This window comes from Neolamprologus brichardi, chromosome 12 (assembly GCF_056152115.1).
Source record: "Neolamprologus brichardi isolate AB-2024 chromosome 12, ASM5615211v1, whole genome shotgun sequence".
In the NCBI taxonomy this organism is placed as follows: domain Eukaryota; kingdom Metazoa; phylum Chordata; class Actinopteri; order Cichliformes; family Cichlidae; genus Neolamprologus; species Neolamprologus brichardi.
The window spans coordinates 21,566,904-21,589,780 of NC_142115.1; the positions used below are offsets into that span (position 1 = coordinate 21,566,904).

Consider the following 22,877-nt stretch of genomic DNA (forward strand, 5'->3'; position numbering starts at 1 on the left):
CTGAAAAATACTGACAGGATGTTTTCAGTTTGTTAATGCCCTCACCTACTAAACTGATGAAAACATGCCCTGCAGGTTACATTTGTCAGAAAGCTTAAAGGAATGCCAAAGCACACAAGGAAAGAAACTGACCAATAGAAAAATATATTTATTGTGCCAAAACCCCAGGTAAGTTCAAACATCATTTCATGATTTATACCTGTTTGTAGTGTAGTTCAGTTACCTCATAGAATATTTTTACTTTAAAAAAAAGAACCTTTGCTTCATTTTCACAAATTCCTGCTGTCTTATTGTGCATGTTACCTTAAAAAACCTATTGAATTTAAAGTTTTATGTTGGTCCTTGTTTTGAACTGCAGATTTTTATGTTTTGCTGCAGTGGCAGATTAAATACACAGAAATGTTACATTTTAGTTCACAGATTTAAAATAAATTAGATTTTAGACATTTAACAGGCTTATACTAAAAAGAAATCTTGTGAATGAAGGGAAATGAATACTTTTATCCATAAAAGTAAACTACTTTAAAAGGGCTAGAAAGAAAAACTGACTTGGCCTTTGTTTTTAATGAATCTAAATCTTCAGTTGCCCCGTTTGTGGTTACAGTACACAGAGTGCTAGGTAACAGTGAATGGAATGTAGTTAAACAACAACAGGAGATGTGTTGTAGATTTGAAGTACTCCAGACAGGCAGGTTTTTGTTTTTGTTCAAAAACCCGAAAAGGATCAACAAATGACTATGAATTTCTATTACGTGAACACAAGTTCAGCATTACAGATATGAAGAGAATGTACATGTGCCAAGTGTATGTGTAAGATAGTTGTCTAGTTTTCTGTGCACTGATAGAACAAATAAGTCTAGAGAGTTTTATGGTGTTAAAACTACAGAGAGTCCCACATATATGGTGTTGCCTGATATTTCAACATGTCATTATTATTTTCTAAAGTTCTTAAAATTTTAGAAGGCAGAGTTCGCAGAAGGGATTTCAGATCAAACAAAAAAAAATACCGACCTTGCAGAAAGTGTTAGAGGTGCTCTTTAACATATTTTGATTTTCTTATCGCTTTATGTTGGTTTGAATTTGATAGGGATACTACAGCTACAAAAAAAAGTTAAAATGTTTTAAAATGGCCAAAAATATAAAAATTACAGGTGCATTTAAAAAAGCAACAAAAAAAGACCAAAACAAACATGTTGTAAAGGCTCACCTTTCAGCACATTCACTTCACCAGATGCACCTTGTTTCTTTTCCTCACCTTTGATTGGGTGTGGTGCTTGGCCTTAATTGCACTCACCTGTCACTCGTTATATAAGGACTGCACTCACCTACAGCTCACTCTTTCCTCATTCCCACATGGGGCGGCAGCTGAGAGATAGCAGTCCATGTGTGTCTTTCCTTTACCCATTATTCAATAAAACGACAAAACCTGCAAATGATTGATGACTGCTTATTCTCATCGGAATCGGATGAGCCCATGATGATGACTACTTAAACCCTGAGCCTTCCTTCCTCCAAAACAAAACATATGTTTCTTTTCTACTACCTCATATTCTCTCATCGTTCCAGGTGCAGTGATGGACAGACTAACCAGCATACCTTCGTGAAAGTAAACTTATCTACGCATTATTAGATATTATTCATTATTATTTTATGGCACCAGAAGTGTCTGTCAGACATTTTAGCAGCTCTCACACACTTTAATTTTATTATATTTGAGATTTGATTACTGTAAATAATGTGGTTTCCAAAACGAGGCTGCTGGCTACGATTATTGCAGTTCATTGCTGTACTGGGATCACTGTGGATGTTTATCCTACTTAGTCAACTGAAAACAGGTAGAAGTGCTGCCTACATCCTCAGGTATCAATGGCTAGAGTATACCGATGATGATGAGAGCCCAGAGAAAGTTTGCAACTGCTCAGCAATCCTGCAGGGAGAGGAGGATGAAATACAGCAAGCCAAATTACTGACCATCACCAAAGACTTTCAGAAGAGTACTCAGATTCCTGATGAGTATTATATCAATGCAACCAAAGACTGCAGGTTTGTGCTTTAAATCACAGGTTTCACTAATTACCTCTTAGTAACAATTTAAATATATGGAATTTAAAAGCAACATTGCGTCTTCAAAATTTTGAATTTACAGTGAATTCAAGATGAGGAGGAAATATATAACTTTCCCATTAAGCAAGGAAGAAGAGGACTTTCCACTAGCTTACTCTATGGTTGTCCATCACAAGGTATGTATTTTCTATATTTAAAGTCTACTGAAAAGCTCAGCAGTAGGTGTAAAAATGTTTAAATTACTAATTGATACATTCAATTAAATTCTTTTTATTCATAGGTTCATAGCTTTGAACGACTACTGCGAGCTATCTACGCACCTCAAAATATTTATTGCGTCCATGTGGACAAAAAATCCCCTGCCTCAGTCTTTATTGCCATCAATGCCATTACTTCCTGTTTCCCAAATGTGTTCATGGTCAGCAAGCCTGTGGATGTGGTCTACGCTGGATGGACACGTATACAGGCTGATCTTAACTGCATGGCTGATCTCTATAACACCAGTACAACATGGAAATACTTTATCAACCTCTGTGGTCAGGATTTCCCTCTAAAATCAAACTTGGAAATTGTGCAAGCTTTGCGTTCACTGAAAGGAGGTAACAGTTTGGAGTCTGAAGAAATGCCTCAAGGAAAGAAGAAGAGGGTGATGAATGTTCACCAAGTAGTTGATGGACAAATGCAGGTACATCTTTTGGATGTCGTTTATAATGTGTCATGTAGCTATTGATCAATTTACTTTGCTGTTGTAAAAAAATATTGTTTCAGACTTACTTACCATCATATTAATTCTTCAATTGTCGCAGCGAACAGGAAAAACAAAGGATCCAGCTCCCTTTAATCTGCCCATACTATCAGGAAATGCCTACATTGTGGTCAACCGAGGTTACATTCGCAGTGTGTTGGAAGACAAGCGAATACAGGCCCTCATTGAGTGGGCCAAAGACACCTACAGTCCTGATGAGTTTCTGTGGGCAACAATACAACGAATACCTGGTGTTCCTGGCTCAACATGGCCCAACCGTAAATTTGACATGACAGACATGAATGCAATTGCACGGATGGTGAAGTGGCAGTGGCACGAGGGGTCAGAGGGTTCTCTGCAAGCAGTATACCCAGAATGTAAAGGCCACCATGTCAGATCGATATGTGTGTATGGTGCTGGAGACCTGCAGTGGTTGACTGAACAGCATCACCTTTTTGCCAATAAGTTTGATGCAGACAGAGATCTCATTGCTGTCTACTGCTTGGAGAAATATCTGAGACACAAGGCACTGATAGAGTTAGTTTAAGTTAAGTGTTAATTAATTATTATGAAAGACAATACTAAAAGATAATTAAACTATAAACACATTCTTCGGTAGTGTTGGGTCAAATATAACACATCTTTGACAAGTGATTGTCAAAGATGTGTTATAGGTGTTGAGATTTTAGGAATGTACAACAGTTTCTTTATATCTGTTGCCTTAAATGTGGTGTCAGCACTTTCCTGAGTTGAGGATAAGTTGGGTTGGCTGCTCCTATCTCCGTCGGCTACTGGGGATTGTTATTGTGATTTCCCACCCACATTATCAAGTACATTTTGTTACAAAGATACATACAAAAACATTTACACATAACATGATTTGTGTATCTATCCTTTTTTACATTTTTTTTTCCTGTTTCAGGTGCTGTATGTTTTTTTTCCTTACATGTGCAGCAGTTGACAATCCATCACACTTTTCTATTTGTGGTCTATCCTTTTATATTTTTGTCTATTTTCTCCCCTGTTCATTTCTTTTCCTTTTTTTTCTCTCTCCTGCATGTCATTTTAAACATTGTCATATTACACATACACTGTAATAGCAGAAATAGCACTAATAGAAATACATAAATAAAAGAAACACACGAACAAGAAGAGCCTATAGAGTATTTATAGACCTCACCTTGCAAAAGCCTATGTGTTTAAAATTCAAATCATAATTTTGATTGCAAAAGCTGCCAGACAAGACAGGTTTTAACAAAATCTGGGGGAAAACCAAGGCACTCCAAGGCCAGTTGAGAGAGTAATCTCTTCAGCATGTCCTGGGTCTTCTCCTGGGCCTTCTTCCTGGGACATGCTGGAAACACCTCACACTAGAGGCGCAGATCAGACATCCTTGTCAGGTGCTCAAACAACCTCAGCTGGCTCCTTTGGATGTGGAGAGATAGTAGCTCTACTACAAGCCATTCTAGGATGACTTAACTCCTCACGACAGGACGCCCATGTCAGGAGGGGCTAGTGCCTCCTAGCGTCAGATGTCATTGAAAAGAAGCCCACCTCTTCCTCGCTTCCATAGCAAGGAGGGCGGTCTGGTGAGACACTCACTCGTGCTACTCAGAGAACCGGGGTTATATACATAACCTTAACCCTTTAAAGCCGGTCGGAGCAGGCACGCTCTGTTTTGCTTAACTATTTTTAAATCCCACCACGTAAGCTAGTGCAATAATTTTTTTTGCATATGAAAGGGAGTTGTACTTACATCTTATGTCATCAGCTTGTCCTAAGTCACAGTTTCCTTCCACAAAAACTGTATAAAAAGCACTTGCAGCAACAAAAACATAATATTCCAGAAACAGGCTTTGTCGATCCGATCAGCTGTTTGTAACACTTCCTATGTCCATCAGCGCGAACTATCGCATGTCCTCCATGTCCTGCCCGAAACCGGAAGTGACGTCATTTTGCGGAAATGTAGTTTTTTTTTTTTTACCATCAGGGCCTTATGAGCCTATACTGGTGTTTTTAAAAGTTATGTTTGAGTTTATGACTTTCTGTGTCGTTTCTGGGATGCTTAGGACTCATATTGCACTGCTGGAAATAGTTTGTTTTGTTGCACATGCTGTTCTTTTTGCAAATTTGCATTATAATATTTATTTTCGTTTTTCCTGCAGTATATAAAAATTGGTGTAATTCAAAAATAAAACTATGAAATTTCCTGTGGTGGGAAACTATTTTGTGCAACTTTTTTGTATTTACAGTTTTGAGGGATAAGCCTCTTAAATTTCTCTAACTAGAAATATATGTTAAAAAAACAAAAACGATTACAATTTTTTTTTGTAGTTTATTGCACTTTTTTGCAATGTAGGTAATTACTATGCACTTAATGCAGACATATTATTAAAATTTGGGCTATAATGCTTGTATTGATGTATATCAACTTGAAATACTCCCAAAAATGGCACTACAGCATGTAAAAATATAATTTAAGCTCTGGCAGACTTGGTTCTATGGTAGGTCTTAAAGGGTTTAGTTCACTTTCATAGCATTCGTTTCGTGTCTCACTATGGGAGAAATACTGACTCCCAGATTGCCAGACATGCATGTTAAGAAGACAACTGTCCCCAACATCACTTCACAGGGGAGAAGCTCCCACCTGGGAAGAACCTGCACTGAGGACTGACTGCGCTAGGTTAGGTGCTGTTACATCTAACCTGTAAAACCTAGCAAATGTGTGAGGTGAGGCCCAGCATGCAGCTGCACACACCTCCTGAATAGAAACCCCCCTAAAGAGAGCCCATGAGGTTGCCAGACTTCTAGTGGAATGCGCACGCAAGCCAGCAGGAGGCTGAAGGCCCCTGCTACTATAGGCCAGGGCAATTGTTCCTACTATCCAATGGGAGAGGCGCTGTTTAGACACAGGCTTTCCCATGTGTGGTTGAGCCCAAGACACGAACAGCTGGTCACTTTGTCTGACACTCTGGGTTCTGTCCATATAAATACGCAGAGCATAAATGTTTACAGTCTTTTGTTAACATGAATGTTCAAGATGTTCAATAAAAATGTTAAGTGCGTATATTCTCCCATTTTCTGTTTGCTCATGCAAAATAAAATGCCATTAATATAGAATAAAAATGAATGATATTTAATCCTGATTAATCAAAATTAATCCACAATAACCCTGTGATGAATCTGATTAAAAATTGTAAGCCATGTGGCTTGCATAGATAAAAACAGTGGGAAGAAAACATTTCCTTTTAACAATAAGAAACTTCTGAAAAGAGGGGGTGGTAGAACATTCCAGGGAGAAATGCTCCTGTAAAACATGTTAAATCAGCCAGCAAAATTCTTTTACATGTAATTAATACCAATTTCCTTTAATATCACTGTTTTCTTTTATTGATCATTTTAATTATTAGTAAATTATTAGAAAAATTAGGGAAAACACTCTTTGAGAGGAACATATTTTTAATGAACTAAGTAATTTTACATATTTTACAACACATGAGTACCATGCAAGCCACAAATAAACAAACATGTACAAATAAATAAAGCGATATGGTCTAACTTGCACAGTGGACACTTTCTACAAAGTATCTCATTAAGTAATATAGACGGTATTTCCTCACCAGCACCCAAGAATGTTTGTCTGTCTCTCTCTCTCTCTCTCTCTCTCACACACACACACACACACACACACACACAAACACACACACACACACACACACACACACACACACACACACACACACACACACACACACAGCTCTGCTTTTGGGTGTGTGTGCATGTGTCAGAGTAATTTCAAGCTAAAAGCATGCAACACACAACTTCTGCTACAGCATAGCTCTTCTACTTTATTCTCACAGTGACACATGGGTGAAAGCCTAGTAAACATTTCATATAAAGATTGACTGAGGTGCTAAATGAGATGTTGACATAATGTCAATCCTTCCTTTAAATGGAGCGGCCCCAACCAAATCGGGTTGGCCCTTCTATTTCCTGTCAGTGTGGACAGGAGGGATTTATGTGTGCAAACAAAAATGTTAGCAAACAGACAGGATGTTGAAGCATTAACTGAAATAACATGCAGAATTCATGTTTTCTACTCATTTTAGGACTACATGTATAAAGACAAATACTTCATGTGTACTGAATATTGATTAGCAAGACTGCTGCGTTAGCTTCGTTTTACCTACTGTGACATAAATAAATCAAAAACATCACTGTGGCTTTTGAAAATACGCTACTACAATAACCCAGAGTTAATTATCAATACATGATTGTTGTTAATACATGTAAGTTACAAGCCAATAACAAGTACCCTTAAAGGCAATCTATAATATGAGTTCCATGGTAAACAAAAAAGTTGAAGTAAAAGAAAACAAATGGGGAACATAATAAAGTGCTGAGAGTACTGTATTATAGTATAAAGCATTTCCCTACAGCACACCACAGTACAGTCTCTGCACCACAACCACAGTATCACTGTATATTCGGAACCCTCAGATCTGAATTAGATTTTTCCTGATGTATTGCACCACAGCATCATCCTCTCTGAGTTACATGTTGTTGTAACAGCTCAGCATGTTTTATACTACAGGCTGGCTTTAAATTCAGAGATGCTGTGCTCAAGTACAGCATAACACGGGGAGGAGAAGAAGGGCAGCAGCCAATTATCTCGTCACACAGCAGAGTTCCCCTTGTTGACTCTAAGGGGAGAGATAAGAAGGAAAAGAAATGATTGCAACATATCCACTTTACAGTAAAACTTTTACAGTAAAATAATAGCACAAAAACTACATCCAACTTCCATGTCACGGGTCAGTAGTGTAGAGACGTACTACCTCAGACTAACCAGAGGTGGAAGGAACAGTTTATCTCTGAGAAAATGTGGTGTTTTTTTAAAAAATTCACCTCCCCCAAATTTCTGATTTTGCAAAAACTAGGTTTTATAACACAGGTCAGAAACAACCATGATATTTAATCAAAATACAGAAGCCTAACCCGTTGTGTTTGGATGTTCTACCACATTTCTACCATACTTGAGGTTTTGCATATACTAGAATTGGAATATTTCAATTATAACAGTAGTTAGAGACAAATCAGTACTTTCTCAAAAGGACCTGGGCAGGTTTAAAAGCTAACAGCCTAGTTGATCATTCTGGGAAGGAACTACTTCTAAAGAGTGTTGGCATCCTGTTTGACTGGAATGTTTGTGAATGGAGTGAACATTTCCTGTTAAACGGGAGCAGCAGAGTACTTACCACTTACTCTGCTGCTGTGTCCTGCAATTCTGTGTCCAGTCTGGTTTAGCATTAGGTTGAAAGTCAGAAAGCAAAAGTAAGTGAGGGATGTTAACTGAGCAACTATACTGTCAGTACACATGCAAAAGCTGGGGATCAGTAGCCTATATCGACACTTGCACTGACAAATGAATTGATAAAAATAAAAACAAGCATTGGTGCTCAAAGGTGAGAGTATTCAAGGTCAAAGCAATGTACTGCAATGCATGGGGTGTAACAGTTTGCCTCAAAATTAGTCAATATTTCAATCATCAAAATGCTTTTTTTTTTAATGTGCCTTTGTATTGGATAAGAAGACAGTCAAAGGTCAGTCAAAGGTTAGTCTCAGCATGAGAAAATTAATGAAGGATTTGATTTTCAGGGAGAATTAGACATAACCAACTCATAGAAAGAGGCAGATTAAGTGGTTTACCTCGTGCATGCAAATTTGTTCAAACTCCTCTCCTGGTCATACCTTTGGGCAGAAAAACATGCCTAAAGCACTTAAGATGACAACCTGCACTGGTTGGTTTCAATTTTTAAGGAAATTCAGTGAGTTTCCTGAGTAGATTTGCAAAAAACAATTTGTCTCCAAAATGCAATTACAGAAGTAAGAGTATTTGAAGACTTAGATAAATATTCAAACATAGTTGCAACTACAATAAAGGTTGTGAAATGCCACATGCACCACACATTAAATATATCGTTGAGGACTTTTATTCTGCACTAGGGATGTCAAACTCATTTTAGGCTGTGGGCCACAGAACGTCCAATTAAACCTAAAAAATATTGCCTAATAACCTAAAAAAACAAACAAACTGTAAATTGTTTCTCTTTCTTTTTATTTAATGAAGTTTAACTACAAATTTAATAAACCATCTAGTTTTAAAAGTGATGATTAGCAACTAGAGGTACCTGAAGAAAAAATAAGTGCAATCCAAGAATAGGTTTCAGTTGTTCCAGAAAATCTGGTATACACTAGTAAATCAAAGGAACCCGTCAAAACAGCTCTCTGGTCTTACACATTAACAAACAAAGGCATAAGTACAGAAAAAAACTAAATCATACAATTAAAACAGAATGATATCTTTAAGGGGCTTTAAAACTTCTGATTTTTTACTGTATCCAATAGGCTGGAGTGGATTAGTTTCAAGGCCAGTTTTGGAAAAAAGTTTGATTGACTTGTTTAGAACAGAAATGGTAAATGGTAAATGGCCTGTATTTATATAGCGCTTTACTTAGTCCCTAAGGACCCCAAAGCACTTTACATATCCAGTCATCCACCCATTCACACACACATTCACACACTGGTGATGGCAAGCTACAAATGTCAGAAACCGACAGGCTTTCAGTTTTCACTAGATGAAAGAAAGGTATATTTAATTACACAGGGCTGAACACCAGTCAGGCAAGGTTAACACCCAGAAACTTCACAACAATGTATTATGTGCAAGATGTGGTTCGAAACTCGTAATTTATTTCCTCCGAAGTCCTTGGCTAAATGCCATGATCAACAACCAATGGCATTTATATTAATGACAGGCTGGCTCACCTGACAATGCTGTGAGGTATATGCACATACTCCATGGGAATGATTTCTCCGAGCTCCTGCAGACTATGCACATACTTGATCTTACTGCTGAACTTGGAACTGAAGGAAATAGAAATCAAAAAGAGTTACAGTAAAAAATGGTTTTGCTAAATGCTACATGATAATCCTTTCTAATGAAGATCTCCATGACTTTGACTGCAATTAAATTATAAATGAATCTGAATGAATTTCAATGGCTGGGAGAGTCATGCAAATAGCAATTACAACTCTGAGACCTTATGAAGGGTCTGGTAATTCCTAGCAAAGTCCGTATGAACCAGGATGGATGAACAATGATGAACATCTTTAGGTTTTTCTTCAGTCTGTGGGACAAAACAGTCAGAAATTACACAAAAGAGCAGTACAATTGCACTGATGACTATAGCTTATCATTGATATCTACTGATACAATGCTTTTCAGACAGGAGTCACAAAGCGCTTTAAAGAAAGTAATCTAAGATTATACAAAATACAAGAAAACAAAGACAAAACAAACATTTTGAAAGAAGAAAATGGAGTACATTAGCAACAGGATTAACAGCAGGAAGATCAGACTGTTTCTTTCACATTTCACAATTGCTGGCTGTCACCCCCAATGGTTACGTCACCAAATCATAGCCAGTGCATTTCCAGATTGGAAAACCTCCACGTTCAATATAATTATACAAAACTAAACTGATTACAGCACATAGGTTATTTCAATATGGGAAATATTAAAGTAGTGGCTGTTTTGCAGCTGTGAACTTTCATGGTTTACAGCCAACTACCTAATCACACTAAACTACTTAGTCCTTACATCTATGACTGCATTTTTGTCGTTTTCATTTTTCTTTTATAATGCGTTTATTGTCAAGACAGATAACAAAAGAAACCAGAAAAGGTAGATTATAAAAAAAACCCTCTATCATCTATTCGACATGACTTTGTGTTAAATTAAAGTTGGCTTAAAAAGGCTTTTAAAAATGTTTTTGTCTGTGTGTGCAGTTTGTTTTGGTTTTGCTATGATCGATATGTCCAAGCGTGAGTAGTGCGCTGCCAAAGTGTAATGGTTAATGACGCCAGAAAAATGGTTGCTGCACTGCGGAGATTTTAATAAACTACACTAAACCAGACTGAATTGAATAATTTCACAATGAAGATCAACTACAAGTTTCTATTTAATCAGTTCACTATATTTTAAAGGTGTTTTTTAGGGTCAACTGAGTTTTTTTTAGAAATCACAATACACACTATCAATGAAAACTTAACATGCATATAATCTGTAATGAAATCACATGGTACATATACTACAGCATTACATTTGCAATAAACATATCTGTGTTAGTATTACCTTCTGTCTATCATTTGGTAGCACCTTTTCATCCAGGTAAAACCAGGCATTCTCCTGCGAGGTGTGGCTCCATTTAGATACACAATTATGTAATCCTCAGCCACCATTAATTCCAGTGTACTTATCACATATCTACAAAGAGAAGGAGAACAAAATACAGTGGATTAGACATGTTTATTTATTTTAGACATTATGACTGTAGCAAAGTTTTCTTTTCGTCACTTCAATGACATGTGAGAAGCTTTGGTTAGGAGATGAAACACGGGCGTGATATACATAAAAACAGAGCTACACACAGAGAGCAGCGGCAGAAAGACACACCAGCGTACGCTAACCCAGAAGCACGGTCATTTTTGAATGTACTTACAGAAAAAGGTTTTCCATGACATAATTGTAATTGTCACAGTTGCTCTCTGGTAGGAAACATGCAGCAAACACAATGATGGCTTTCTGTTCAGCGTAATAACCTGAAACATGAGAGACACAAACATGACTATCATGTTACATATCAATCATAGAGCACCTGTTCAAAACTTTAATACAAATCATTTTTCTAACATTCTTGTCCGGTTTATAACTAATTCAAGGCCTATCAGTTAAAAAAGCAATTACTATTATTATTTTTGTGGTTGACACATGGGTCAATGTGAGTGGGACCCTCACTATTAAACATTCAGGAAAAAGTTCTTGGCACCTCCCATCAATAAGAAAGAGTCCTCTCCTTAACCCCATCACATATTTATACTTCTCACACTTTTTATACTTTTTCAGTCCCAGCCAAACAAGAGTCTAGTCTGACATCTGATAAACTCTGATTACACAGCTAAGTTTTTGGTAATCATCAGGAACCCCAACACACTTTTCTAAACTAGCTTTCATTCTGATTTCAGATCTGATTTTAGTTTTCTTTTCAGTTACATCAACTTTTTAATTATGTGTAATATTAGTTTGCAATGGACTTGCATGCGGTTTTTATTAAACTGCATGCACCAATCAAGTAATTGTTTCAATATTTTCAGTGCGAAGTCAGATAGACACACACTGTGGCATAGATATAATGATCAGCGTCAGTCGACTACCACTTTTTCTTAGGTTTTTGCTTAGCACAGGGGTCGGCAACCTGCGGCTCTTTAGTCCTTACAGTGCGGCTCCGTGTGGTTTAGGAAAATAAATTAGAAATATTTAGCTGAAGTGTATTTTGATTATGTTAGTTCTTTTTTTTAACTTCTAACTTCTAAATTGGAAGATTATTGTGATAGGGCCTAAATAAATATAAAAATAAAATTATATTCTATGATTTTTTTCATCGCTCAAAATAAGCGTCACATTCGTGGAAGCCGGTATACCCGTAAACATACCACGGCAGACCCGACCATTTTCCATCAACATGCTTTTCAGCATCTCTTTATTGACCACTTTTCACACACGGTAGCTGTACCCACACAGCCGGCTGTAGCTTTTCAGCTCACAGCCCGACACACACCAACTACAGCATTGATGGCACAGACGTTAAGGCGGCGAGGCGTGATTGCGGGTGCCGCTCAGGTGCGTCCGCCTCCCCTGCAGCGGCGCTGCAGACCACGCCCCGCCACACACATTAACCAGGTAAAATACATATTTAGGCTGAATTTTGCAAATATCTATTTTTCATCTTTTAGCAGCAGAGTGCTTTTTTCCAATTATTTTTTAAAAGTCAGGTCAAGGCTCCAAAAGCCCAAAGACGATATAAGGGTGGCGGCTCACAACAGTTTTTGTTTGCTACAGGGATCATTTTAGTTCAGCTGGGTGTCTTTCCTTTTGTTATATTTCTTTAAGAGTTCAAAATGTGTTAATTACATAAATAAAATGTAATTTTCTCTATAGCACTTCATGGATTTTGTAAGCAACACGCCTTAGTTGTTCACACAAAGCATAAAGGTAAAAAACAATATATACAGTGTTATCTTCATTTTAGATGCCAAAAAGTATTTGCAGCTCCCAGTGTTTTGTTTTGCGTGGAAACCGGGTCCAAATGGCTCTTTGGGTGTTAAAGGTTGCTGACCCCTGGCTTAGCATATGATTTTCTCATGTATACTCTGTCCGGATTGTTGCGTTACAGCATCCAGCAGTTGCTGGCCATCATGCTCTCATTCCCTAAACCTTGGTAGCGCCATTCCATTAACTGAATGTCCTGATGAAAACACTCGCCCTGTTCATCACTCAAGATTTTATGGAACTCTGCAGGAAGTGTGTTTTCAATGACATGCGAAGCCCAGTTTCTGGTAGGGATCACGCAGATGCTGAACTGCTTCCTTGTATGCAGGATACTTGTGGATGCCCAGAAGGTTTTTACAGAGCCACTTGAACACCTCCCAAGATTTGAACTCTGCTGTTGAGAGAGTTTGCTTGAACCCTTGAAATGTTTCCAGCAAGGTATTGAAAGCCTCATGAGTTAACTTTGCCCATGGCCTTCTTCATCAAGCCTAGCTTGATATGGAAAAGTGGCAAAAATATTTATGCAGATCAACCAGAGGGAGAAACTTGACACTGCTTTTTCCTGGCCCATAGGCATCTCATGGCTGACAATGTTCCGCAGTAGATCGGCTGTCCCACAGGCACAGGAATCAGCAGTATTTGGTGAATCCTCCTTGTATTCCCATCAAGATATCAATAACCTTCAGATCACAATGTTCCACTGATGAGTTTTATCCGCAACTGATTCAAGCAGTGTCTTCGTGTTGTCATAGGACTCTTTAGATGAACAGAACGGGCAATCGGCACACTTGGTTTGGCATTTCTGTTATGGAGTAGGACTGCCTTCAAGCTTCTTTGTGAAGAATAAATGAAGAGACAACATTCAGCTGGAATATGTTCTGGTTATGAACTGCTGAAGAGTCCGTTGATGTCATGACAATTGCACAATGAGCAGTCAGCAGTGAAGAACACTGTCAAGACTTCTGTATCAAATTACAGAAACACCCTTGGCAAGCAAATGCTTCTGCTTACGCCTTCAAGCAAGAAGTTCTCCTTTGTCTTTTGAAAGATTTACAGGGTTCATATGCCTTTTTCAGGGTCAAATTCAAGCACTTTTTAAGTACTTTCAAGATCCCTTTTCAAGTGTTTCCAGCACCCCCTCCCGCCAAAAAAATAATGCATGTTTCATTTCGCATCACCTCAGTAAGATCATGTGAAAATTAAAACAAATCATCCTAGGTTAACTTCAACACCTTTGTTCCCCTTTTGTTAAGACATAGAAAAACGCACCACACAAAAATACTGCAAAAGGAAACGGTCGCCTTATATGCATGTAGTGTATAAACTCAAAATGCACATTTCACTTAAAAATTAATATGTGGAAACGTGAACAAATCAACTTGTTAGAGATATTCATCTCCTGTTGAAAAAACAAAACAAAAAAAGAAATAAGTCTTCTCATCAGATATTGATGCTTCTTTCCTGTATGATGCAAAAAATAGGAGACGGACGTTTGTTTGTTTGTTTTTTAAGTTAATTCCCAATAAAATTAACTGTAAGATGTTTAACTACATTGCTGTCTGTATTATTGTTGAAATCCTAAATGATCACCTTTAAAGTGTTTGTGCTAATAACATCATGTACAGTCAGACAGGCATGGAGAACAGCACTGACTGGGAGGCTTTGAATAGATCACATAGTTCAATTCAACATATAAGACTTTAAGAATGCACGAGCATCTACTTAAAATCTATTTATTTAATCTATCATCTATAATATTATTATGTACAATTCTAATGTATTAGACTTGTAATGTATTCTAAATTTCATCTCCCTTAAATAAACAGGCAGCCTGAAAGTATGAAATATTCATATACAAAAACATGTGTCTACTGTCTCAGTGGCTGATAGTGTCCCACAGGTCTCAGTGTGAGCTTGAAGACATTCATAATGTTTAAGTAGTTTAATGTGTAGGTGCTGACGATAAACACATTTTGAATGAAAGCCAGGGAACTTTGGCTATTCTTTGTGACCATATGGATCAGTTCCTCATATTACCATTATTTCACCCAAAGGCACCAAGTTAATACTCAAAAAAGCTGCAGCAATACACACAAATACAAAAACTTGGTGACAATTTTGCTTTTAGCCTTTATCCCTCTGGGGTCCAGGGTATAATTGGCAGTTTTTGACTACTTTTGATTTGGCCTCTAAATTTCACCTTTAAAAACTGTTTATCTTGCCAATCTGTTATTTTCTCATTTTTGACATACTGTTTAAGCACAGTTGATCTAATCAGACAAAATTTAAAATACGAGTAGAAAAAAGTTATATTTTTGACTGTAAAAACCAAAAACATGTTTAACGAATCATTTTCATAACTTGAAATGCAAATAGAAATTGTAACTTTTTAAAAAATATGCACAAGTTTTGCAAACAACAAAGTTATATGATACTATTTACTTATAAATGCAGCCAAGGCTCAGACGTTTTTTATATAACCATTTAAAACAATTTACAGAACAATCAAGTGTTCTGCATCAAATAAGGCGGCACACAAATTATTTATGCAACTCCAAAAAATAGTTTGTTGTCCACTATAACACAGATGAGAACAGCACAGGGATAAACCTGCAGGTCTGACAGCAGGTGTGTCACTCAGCGTTTACACTGCAATCTGCCTTTGGTGGCTTTTTTGCAGCAACTGTGACGTTCACTAGTAAAACTGACACACAAAACAAAACAACAACTACGCTACACACTAACTACAGAAGACAACACACTAACTTAGGACTCCAAACACGCTAAACGTCACAAATCTATCACCTATTAAAACTCGTTCTCTTTTTCTTTCGCTCACTCCCCGGTGTCACTCCTAAAACTTCCCCCTCTTCCTAGGTTTCTTTCATTTTAAAAGGAGTTTTTCCTATCCACTGTCACCTTGGGCTTGCTCAGAGAGGATTGTTGGGGTTTTCTGTCCTCTCTTCTTTCCTTCTTTCTATCCCTATTTTTACCTCTTTTTCCCACTTCTACCTTCCCTTTACCCTCTTCTTTTCGACCCCCCACCTCCTTTTTGATTTTCTCCATCACCTCCCTACCCTGCTTTCTCTAAAGTGAACACAGGGTAGGGAGATGGGGGAACAATAAAAGCTATTGGATACATTTTACACGTGTTTGAAAAAGGTCTTCATTCAACAATAATTTATCTTAAGTATAAAAACAAGAAATGGGTAATAGCTGCATGTGTGTGTGCATAATATACATACTTAACTTGTATCCCAGAAGGAATTAATACTAGATGTGTAGAGACAGGTTTTACAAGATTGATCAGCTCTGTTTGTGTAAAAGTCTCTGGTTCAGAATCTTAATCGGCCACGTAATCAGAATCTGATGACTCGGGATTGTAACCAGATATACCTTGACCATGTTCCACATCACCTAATGCAGACGCTAATACATCATGTGGTGGTACAGGAAAAGAACAGGCAGTGAGTCATCATGAGGAACAGGCCTTATTGCAGAATCCAGGTTGGGATATACAATTTTGTGTTTATTTTTGGCTGAGAATCCAGTTGTATTCACGTGGCAAAAACAGCAATTGTTGAGATGATCTTGCGGCTCCTGCCACACCATCAGGGTTGCAAATAACATTGCTGTCTTTTGCAGATTTTGCCAGGCACACAGTCCATTGGAACAAGTGTTGCAGATGACACGTGGAGCCCAAGGCTTATCCTGGTCACCCAGTGGATAGCCAAAGTACAATTTGCATATCTTCTTATGGTCTGTAGTAATTGGGTGACGTTGTGCTTTTGTTGTAAATGATCCACATATGTAACAGTAACTGTCTGGTTGATCAACACAATTTCTAGGCATGGTAACAACTGAAATCAATCAGAATGAATGCCATCTGTAACATAAAATGCAGGGAACTGTTGTTAAATCTGGCACAGGCTAATTATACCAAATATGATGAAACATATAACTAGCTTCATCACAAAAAAATGTTTCAGTTAGGGAAAAACTAAACACAGATTTGAAATCAGCATGAAATACACCACAAAATCTACATAAACTTATGTCTGATGATTTTGACCTGTTGACCTGTGTTATCTAAAGCCTGAAAACAAGTCTGAAGATGGTGCAGGAGTGTTGGTCCGTCTCGGATCAGTTGAATAACAACACACATTTCAAAACTGAAAGAAGACAGTGTAACACACCTAACTGCATACTGTCATATAACATATTATAAAACATGTTATAAAACAGTGTAAAATTCAAATAATTTCCTTAAGTTTTCACAGCAATTTATCAAACAGTAAAAACATTACAAATATAAAAGGCAACATCAAAACTAGCATTAATCTTGCAACATAAATAATCAAATAAATAATCAAATGTAGCCCAGAAAAAAGATTATTAACCCAACCGATTGGGCAGATGGCTGCTCCACCCTGAGTCTGGTTCTGCCAGAGGTTTCTTCCTGTTAAAAGGGAGTTTTTCCTCCCCACTGTCACCAAAGTGCTTGCTCATAGGGAGTCATCTGATTGTTGGGTTGTCTCTGTGGTCTTTGTATTATTGTAGGGTCTTTACCTTACAATATAAGGTGCCCTGATGCAACTGTTGTTGTGATTTGGAGGTATACAAATAAAACAGAACTGAATTCAAATAATTATTTTTAAAAATCCTTGATGCACCTTTTTTTTTTTTTTTGCTTCAATGCTTCATTTAAGCTACAACTTCATAGCACTCAGTTGTCACCATGTAAACAAAAGCATTTCATCCACATTTGCCACTAAAAATAGTCCTGCAGTAGAAACGTCTCTTAGAGCACCCTTGTGATGAAAAAACACTACATTATGCCCCCACACAGAAAGACTGATAATTCAACAGCATTTTTTTTATTAGTCTTTATCAGTTTTATCTGTTTATATCATTTTTATAGTTTAATTAATTAAATGATATTAAAATGAAGACAGATTTTTTTTTTTTGCCTCCACAGACAAGTAAAACTACACATAGCCCAGTAAAACGCTAATCCACTGACCAAGTGCATTATTAACATTATTTATTAACATCTACACCGTCATAACGTCTGTTTTATTCAGCAGAAAAAGTTGTATCAAAGCACAGGGGAAACCTCAGAGAGGGCTGATATTCTCGCTTTTCTTCATTGCAGCCACCACACACTGCTATGCTATCAACTGAAAGCTGTCATAGCTGTGTTTACGTACCTCCATGAGAAATGACTCTTTTGTAGGGTTCAATGCACTTCATATCAATGCGGTGCTCCTGCTCTCCGATCACCACGCTCCTCCACAGCCTGCTTTCCTCTGCTGCTCTGTGGCCTGGATCTCTTGATGCTGCTCCGGCACCCAAAACGGACTCCTCTGAGTCCCCTGAGGTGACATAAGATCGAATCAAATACATATTAACAGTTTGATTTTAATTTAATAGACAACATATAATGGAGAGCTGATGGGCCAGTAGTTTTGACACGAGGCTGACAAGCTGTGTCTTTACTTTTTTCACATTTTACCCTTAACCCCAATCTGTAAAAATTGCATGCTGTAAAAAACCTGTAAAATATAGTCTTTGTATTTTTTATTGTGGCTGTTCCAATGAGAAGGTGTCTGCTGTCACCATGTTTATTAAGTTCCAGTGAGTCGGCCTCGTCAGGTGTGTCCAACTCATCTAAGTTGACATCCAGGTCATCCCCAGTATCCAAGCCGTCATCCTCTGTATCCAGGGTGTCTTCTGAAAGAAGAGACCCCTCACTGTGGTCCAGGGACACGTTCATCGGTGGAGCTGCCAGCTTTCTCCTTTGATTGGACCCGCCAGATATATCAGCTGAGGAGGGCTGGTCTGTGCAGAGAAAATCATTTGTTTATAAGGTTTTTTTTTTCCACTTTCATTTTTTGATCATTTATAGATTATCATATGAACACCTTATGAAAATAAATGTTTTTATTTATTTATTTTAAATCAACAAAAAAATTCATTTTAAGGATCTTTGGTAAATCCTCCTAAATGAAGAATCCTTTTGATTAAAATGTCTGTCTGTCCATCCATCTGAATGGGCACTCTCTTCAGGCTGAGAACCATGGTCTTATTGATGGCAATGCTTTGGTTGAAAGTGATTAAATGGCTTTTAGCATTGAGCCAGATACTCTATACTCCTGAAACACCCCAAAAGGATATTGCGTGGGACGCAGTTAAATGCCTTTTCTGAGTCAACAGAACACATAGATTTACGAGGAAGAATGCGGTGCTCATTGTGGGGGTTGAACACTGAACTAGCTCTTAAAGGCCACGAGGATATTTGCGTGTGTGAGAAAATTTCTGCCAAGCAGTCTGAGATTTGACTAACCGACATATTCTCCTCTCTGGTACCACGTCATGTAACAGGTTATAAGTGATTCACCTTACTGGCACAGAATACCATTTTAAGCCCGTCAAACTTTGTTATTTAAAGAAATGGGGGCAGATTATGTACCTCTGTGACAGGACTGCTAGTAACAAAGTAATGAAGACATCATTTAATATGAATGATTCAGTCAGTGTTAAGTGTTAACAAACAAACAGTCCCTGTGAAAATGATGAGGTACAATGAGGGGACTGAAATTAAGTGAAAGTGCAGTGAATGTCCACAGAAAAACTTCAGAAAGTTTTTCTGAAGTTTTCAGAACTACTGTCTGTCTCCGCAGAAGTAAAATATAAAGAAATGCAATTGTGCACAGTACAATCAAATTGATAGAAAATCACACAAACAATGCAAACGTTTAACTTTGTGTTTAATTACCTTCTTTGTTTTCCATGTCATCTGTAGCGTCTTCATTGGATGCCATCTTCATCATCATCCCAGCTGCACCAACTTCCTGTTGGGAGTGTCTGCTCACAGGCTCAGAAATACAATAGTGAGCCACAACATAAATTATCATTGCTACAACCACTGCCACCAGAGGCACAACTACACAAAGTATTGGGCCAAACAAGCCAAATACAATCATCTATATAGTGAAAAGCACTAACTGTTCCCATGACACTGAATCCGAGCGAGTGTAAAATGTGTTTGTTTCACTCAGGACATGAAATAATTTAGAAGTGACAAAGCAGACAGAGAGAAACGCACTCACTGCTTCATTCCCAGGCTGCACGTGTGGGTTGAAGAAACAATGCTGAGCAGTGTTGGAAGCTCCCCCCTCCCTAAACTAAAGCCCCTCTAACAGACCCTGATTTGAATAAGGCCTCTAACAATAGAGAGAAGCAACATAGAGAGAGCACTTACATATGATTATATGCACAGACGTGCAAAAGGTTTTCTTTTTTCCTTTAAAGAAAACTCCATCTTATGGGCTTCTACCTTTCCCTCAACCTGTCTTCTCTGAACACGAGTGACTGAACCTCTCTCCCTACTATCAAGTCACATGACCACTTGATTATTGAAAAGCCTATTGTCCGTGTATGGAAACTCACAGGCACACAAACCAAATGAAAGACAGGGGAGAGCTGTGTATCCCAAAGAGGCCGCACATTATCAGAATTACAAAGTGGAGCAAAACACAAACCATTATGAAAAAACTGACCTGCAATAATCACACACACACTCAAATGAACAGGATGCATGCACAGCCACATGTGAAACACATGCATACAACCTAGAGACTGATTACACAACTTGACTTTTGTTTTTTAAAAACACCACATAAAAAACCCTTACAGGCTTATTTATCTACATATTCACTACTATATGTACATAAAGGACTATATTTTGCTAACTGTACATTAGAAATGACCCCATTTCTGCTTATATAATCATTTTTTAAAATGTATAAAACCTATAATATGGTGCAGTCACTCTTTACATTGGAACTATTATGCTTTTCTTCCTATGGATAATACTGCAATGTCCTTGATCCTTGTAATGCCTTATACAAGTGCAGTGGAGTCAGATTTGGGTTCTAAGTAGTGAACAAAATTTGAGACCACTGGACCATTTTCATTTTCCAGTTCTTATGGTTTTTAGTGCAAAAACACATTTAGCCTAAAAAAATGAGTAAAGAGAATAATGAGAAGAATATGAGCCTTTCTGCTTTGACCACTAAAAAAAGAACTACAAGATTAATCTATGCTGCCACCTTGTGGTTCAAAACAGCATTGCATGTGATTTTTTTCTAGTCTGTTTAAAAAGACCAGTGATAGAAAATCTTTACTAAGCAAGGGGACATAAGAAGGGTCTGACTCTTAGCTAATGAAAGTAGTACAGCTTAAATTCCAGAAAAGAGTTAAAACTGAGGTTTTACACAGTAAATAACCTGATGTGCTGACTGAGTCTATATAAATGAAAGCTCACCTTGACAGGGGAAAATGAACATATCCCTCCAGCACATACCGTGCGTGATCCTCTGTCTCAGTGTGGACATCTGATTGATAGAAAGGCTTCCCTTCAGACTGATAATGAGCATGGTCTGACTGAGACTCATACTGACCCTGGCTGTTAGCTGGATATTGAGAGTATTGGAAGTCAGAAGTGCACAAAGAGGTGGAGGCAACTATATACTGACTTTCAGCTGTGTCCTGACACCTGAAGTGTGTGTCACTCAAGTGGTTTGGAGATTTATCTCCAGCTTCAAAATAGTTCTCAGTCTGCTCGTATCTGTATTTTGTAGCCGTGGCATCAGTTGTAAACTCGGCATAGACGTCAGTGGCATCCTGCTGTTGGCTGGATTTGCTCTCTACAAAGGCTGGATAGGTGCACTGGTTTTCAGTTCTTTGATCGATGTGATGATAGTTATAGCCATACTGGGTTTGACCCTGAGTTGTGTTCTGTTGTCCGGACCACTGGTATGCAGCATTTTCTTGAGCAGGGTGGGACGACAGTTGTGATGTTATGTCTTGGTGTCTTCTTTTAAAGGAAAAAGGGGATAATTGAAGAGAGAGTGGAAAAATATTCAGAATTAATACACATAGAGTCACAGTTATACTTTTTATCTATACAATGTTTTTAGTGTATCCATTCATAAACCAAACACCTAAAAAGTGGAGTGATAATATATCATTAGGAAAATTTGGGGCCTTGAAGGCAACATTAACCTTTTTTTGTTTGTTTATTCTTCTCTAAACGTGCAAAGACACAAATGCATGTTCATGGGTACCAGGGTGACAAGATTTAAATTTCAGCCATTTTTCTACCAATCAACAGGTGGCGGTAATGTGCCGAAAAAAACAAATATGTCTCTGGAAAAGGAAGGAAGCAAAGATGACTATAAAAACTATAGAATGAGCAGAGAAAAATCCAGTTGTTCTTTTTTTTTTAAGATGTATATTTGCATACATTGATTAGGGCTTAAGGACATTTACATTGTGTTTTGTGAAACTAAACTTAACCCAACAGGACTATTTCAACAGTGTTTAAAATCAGCAATAAAGAGAATGAAATAAAATGTCTTCAACATTGTAGGCCAAAGATATATTTGTAATTCTCTGAAATACAGAACAGGCTCCACTTCATAGACAGTATATTCTATTGATTTATTTACTAAAGAACTATTGAAGCTAAAGGTACCATTGCATGAATGAACGCACACACACACACACACACACACACACACACACACACACACACACACACACACACACACACACACACACACACACACACACGCGCACAATGCCAACACCTTGCAAGAGAGCTAAGGGAGCTGTTTCCATTAGCTGTGGTGGGTCTGCAGCTGTAATGAGGCAGGTAATGCATATCTAATGAGGCATAAACAGATTTATAAACACACTCAAAAACACACAGAGCTGCAGATCAAACCAGGCTGCTAAACACATGAGATATGCTTCCATTCACACGCAAGGTTTGCTTCTTTCTCACTCACACTCACATATTATATACAAACATAGTCCCTTCAGGCGCTT

The 22,877-nt window shown here is 37.8% G+C and overlaps 2 protein-coding genes across 8 annotated transcripts in view; one reads left to right on the top strand and one right to left on the bottom strand.

The window, feature by feature from the left end:
• Nucleotides 1-765: 765 nt before the first annotated feature.
• LOC148100237 (beta-1,3-galactosyl-O-glycosyl-glycoprotein beta-1,6-N-acetylglucosaminyltransferase-like) lies at nucleotides 766-3,411 on the top strand. The gene is made up of 4 exons (XM_087848725.1): nucleotides 766-2,043; nucleotides 2,147-2,240; nucleotides 2,345-2,749; nucleotides 2,871-3,411. Exons 1-4 carry the CDS (start codon nucleotides 1,736-1,738, stop codon nucleotides 3,354-3,356), a joined length of 1,293 nt encoding a protein of 430 aa, XP_087704851.1. The 5' UTR covers nucleotides 766-1,735; the 3' UTR covers nucleotides 3,357-3,411.
• A 3,625-nt stretch (nucleotides 3,412-7,036) lies between these two features.
• The window catches only part of LOC102789791 (uncharacterized), a 42,444-nt gene continuing 26,603 nt past the window's right edge, over nucleotides 7,037-22,877 (bottom strand). For 4 of the 7 annotated variants that reach the window (XM_087849165.1, XM_087849166.1, XM_087849163.1 and 1 more), the window contains 11 exons: nucleotides 21,310-21,861; nucleotides 19,759-19,847; nucleotides 18,600-18,821; nucleotides 18,191-18,355; nucleotides 11,374-11,473; nucleotides 11,007-11,138; nucleotides 9,913-9,999; nucleotides 9,638-9,736; nucleotides 8,519-8,560; nucleotides 8,068-8,107; nucleotides 7,037-7,512 (listed from right to left, as the gene is read on the bottom strand). In XM_087849165.1, coding sequence (XP_087705291.1) covers nucleotides 8,071-8,107; nucleotides 8,519-8,560; nucleotides 9,638-9,736; nucleotides 9,913-9,999; nucleotides 11,007-11,138; nucleotides 11,374-11,473; nucleotides 18,191-18,355; nucleotides 18,600-18,821; nucleotides 19,759-19,847; nucleotides 21,310-21,861 — 1,525 coding nt within the window. In that variant the 3' untranslated portion in view covers nucleotides 7,037-7,512; nucleotides 8,068-8,070. Of the gene's footprint in view, nucleotides 7,513-8,067; nucleotides 8,108-8,518; nucleotides 8,561-9,637; nucleotides 9,737-9,912; nucleotides 10,000-11,006; nucleotides 11,139-11,373; nucleotides 11,474-18,190; nucleotides 18,356-18,599; nucleotides 18,822-19,758; nucleotides 19,859-21,309; nucleotides 21,862-22,877 lie in introns of those variants that run through there. The other 3 variants (XM_087849164.1, XM_087849167.1, XM_087849169.1) reach the window with 3 other exon arrangements.

What these genes read in the sequence shown, in the direction of transcription:
- LOC148100237 (XM_087848725.1), top strand. Translation starts at nt 1,736, where the DNA reads ATGTGGTTTCCAAAACGAGGCTGCTGGCTACGATTATTGCAGTTCATT. An exon ending in CTATGGTTGTCCATCACAAG is followed by an intron (nt 2,241 to 2,344) that starts GTATGTATTTTC and finishes TTTTATTCATAG; the next exon opens with GTTCATAGCTTTGAACGACT. An exon ending in TAGTTGATGGACAAATGCAG is followed by an intron (nt 2,750 to 2,870) that starts GTACATCTTTTG and finishes CAATTGTCGCAG; the next exon opens with CGAACAGGAAAAACAAAGGA.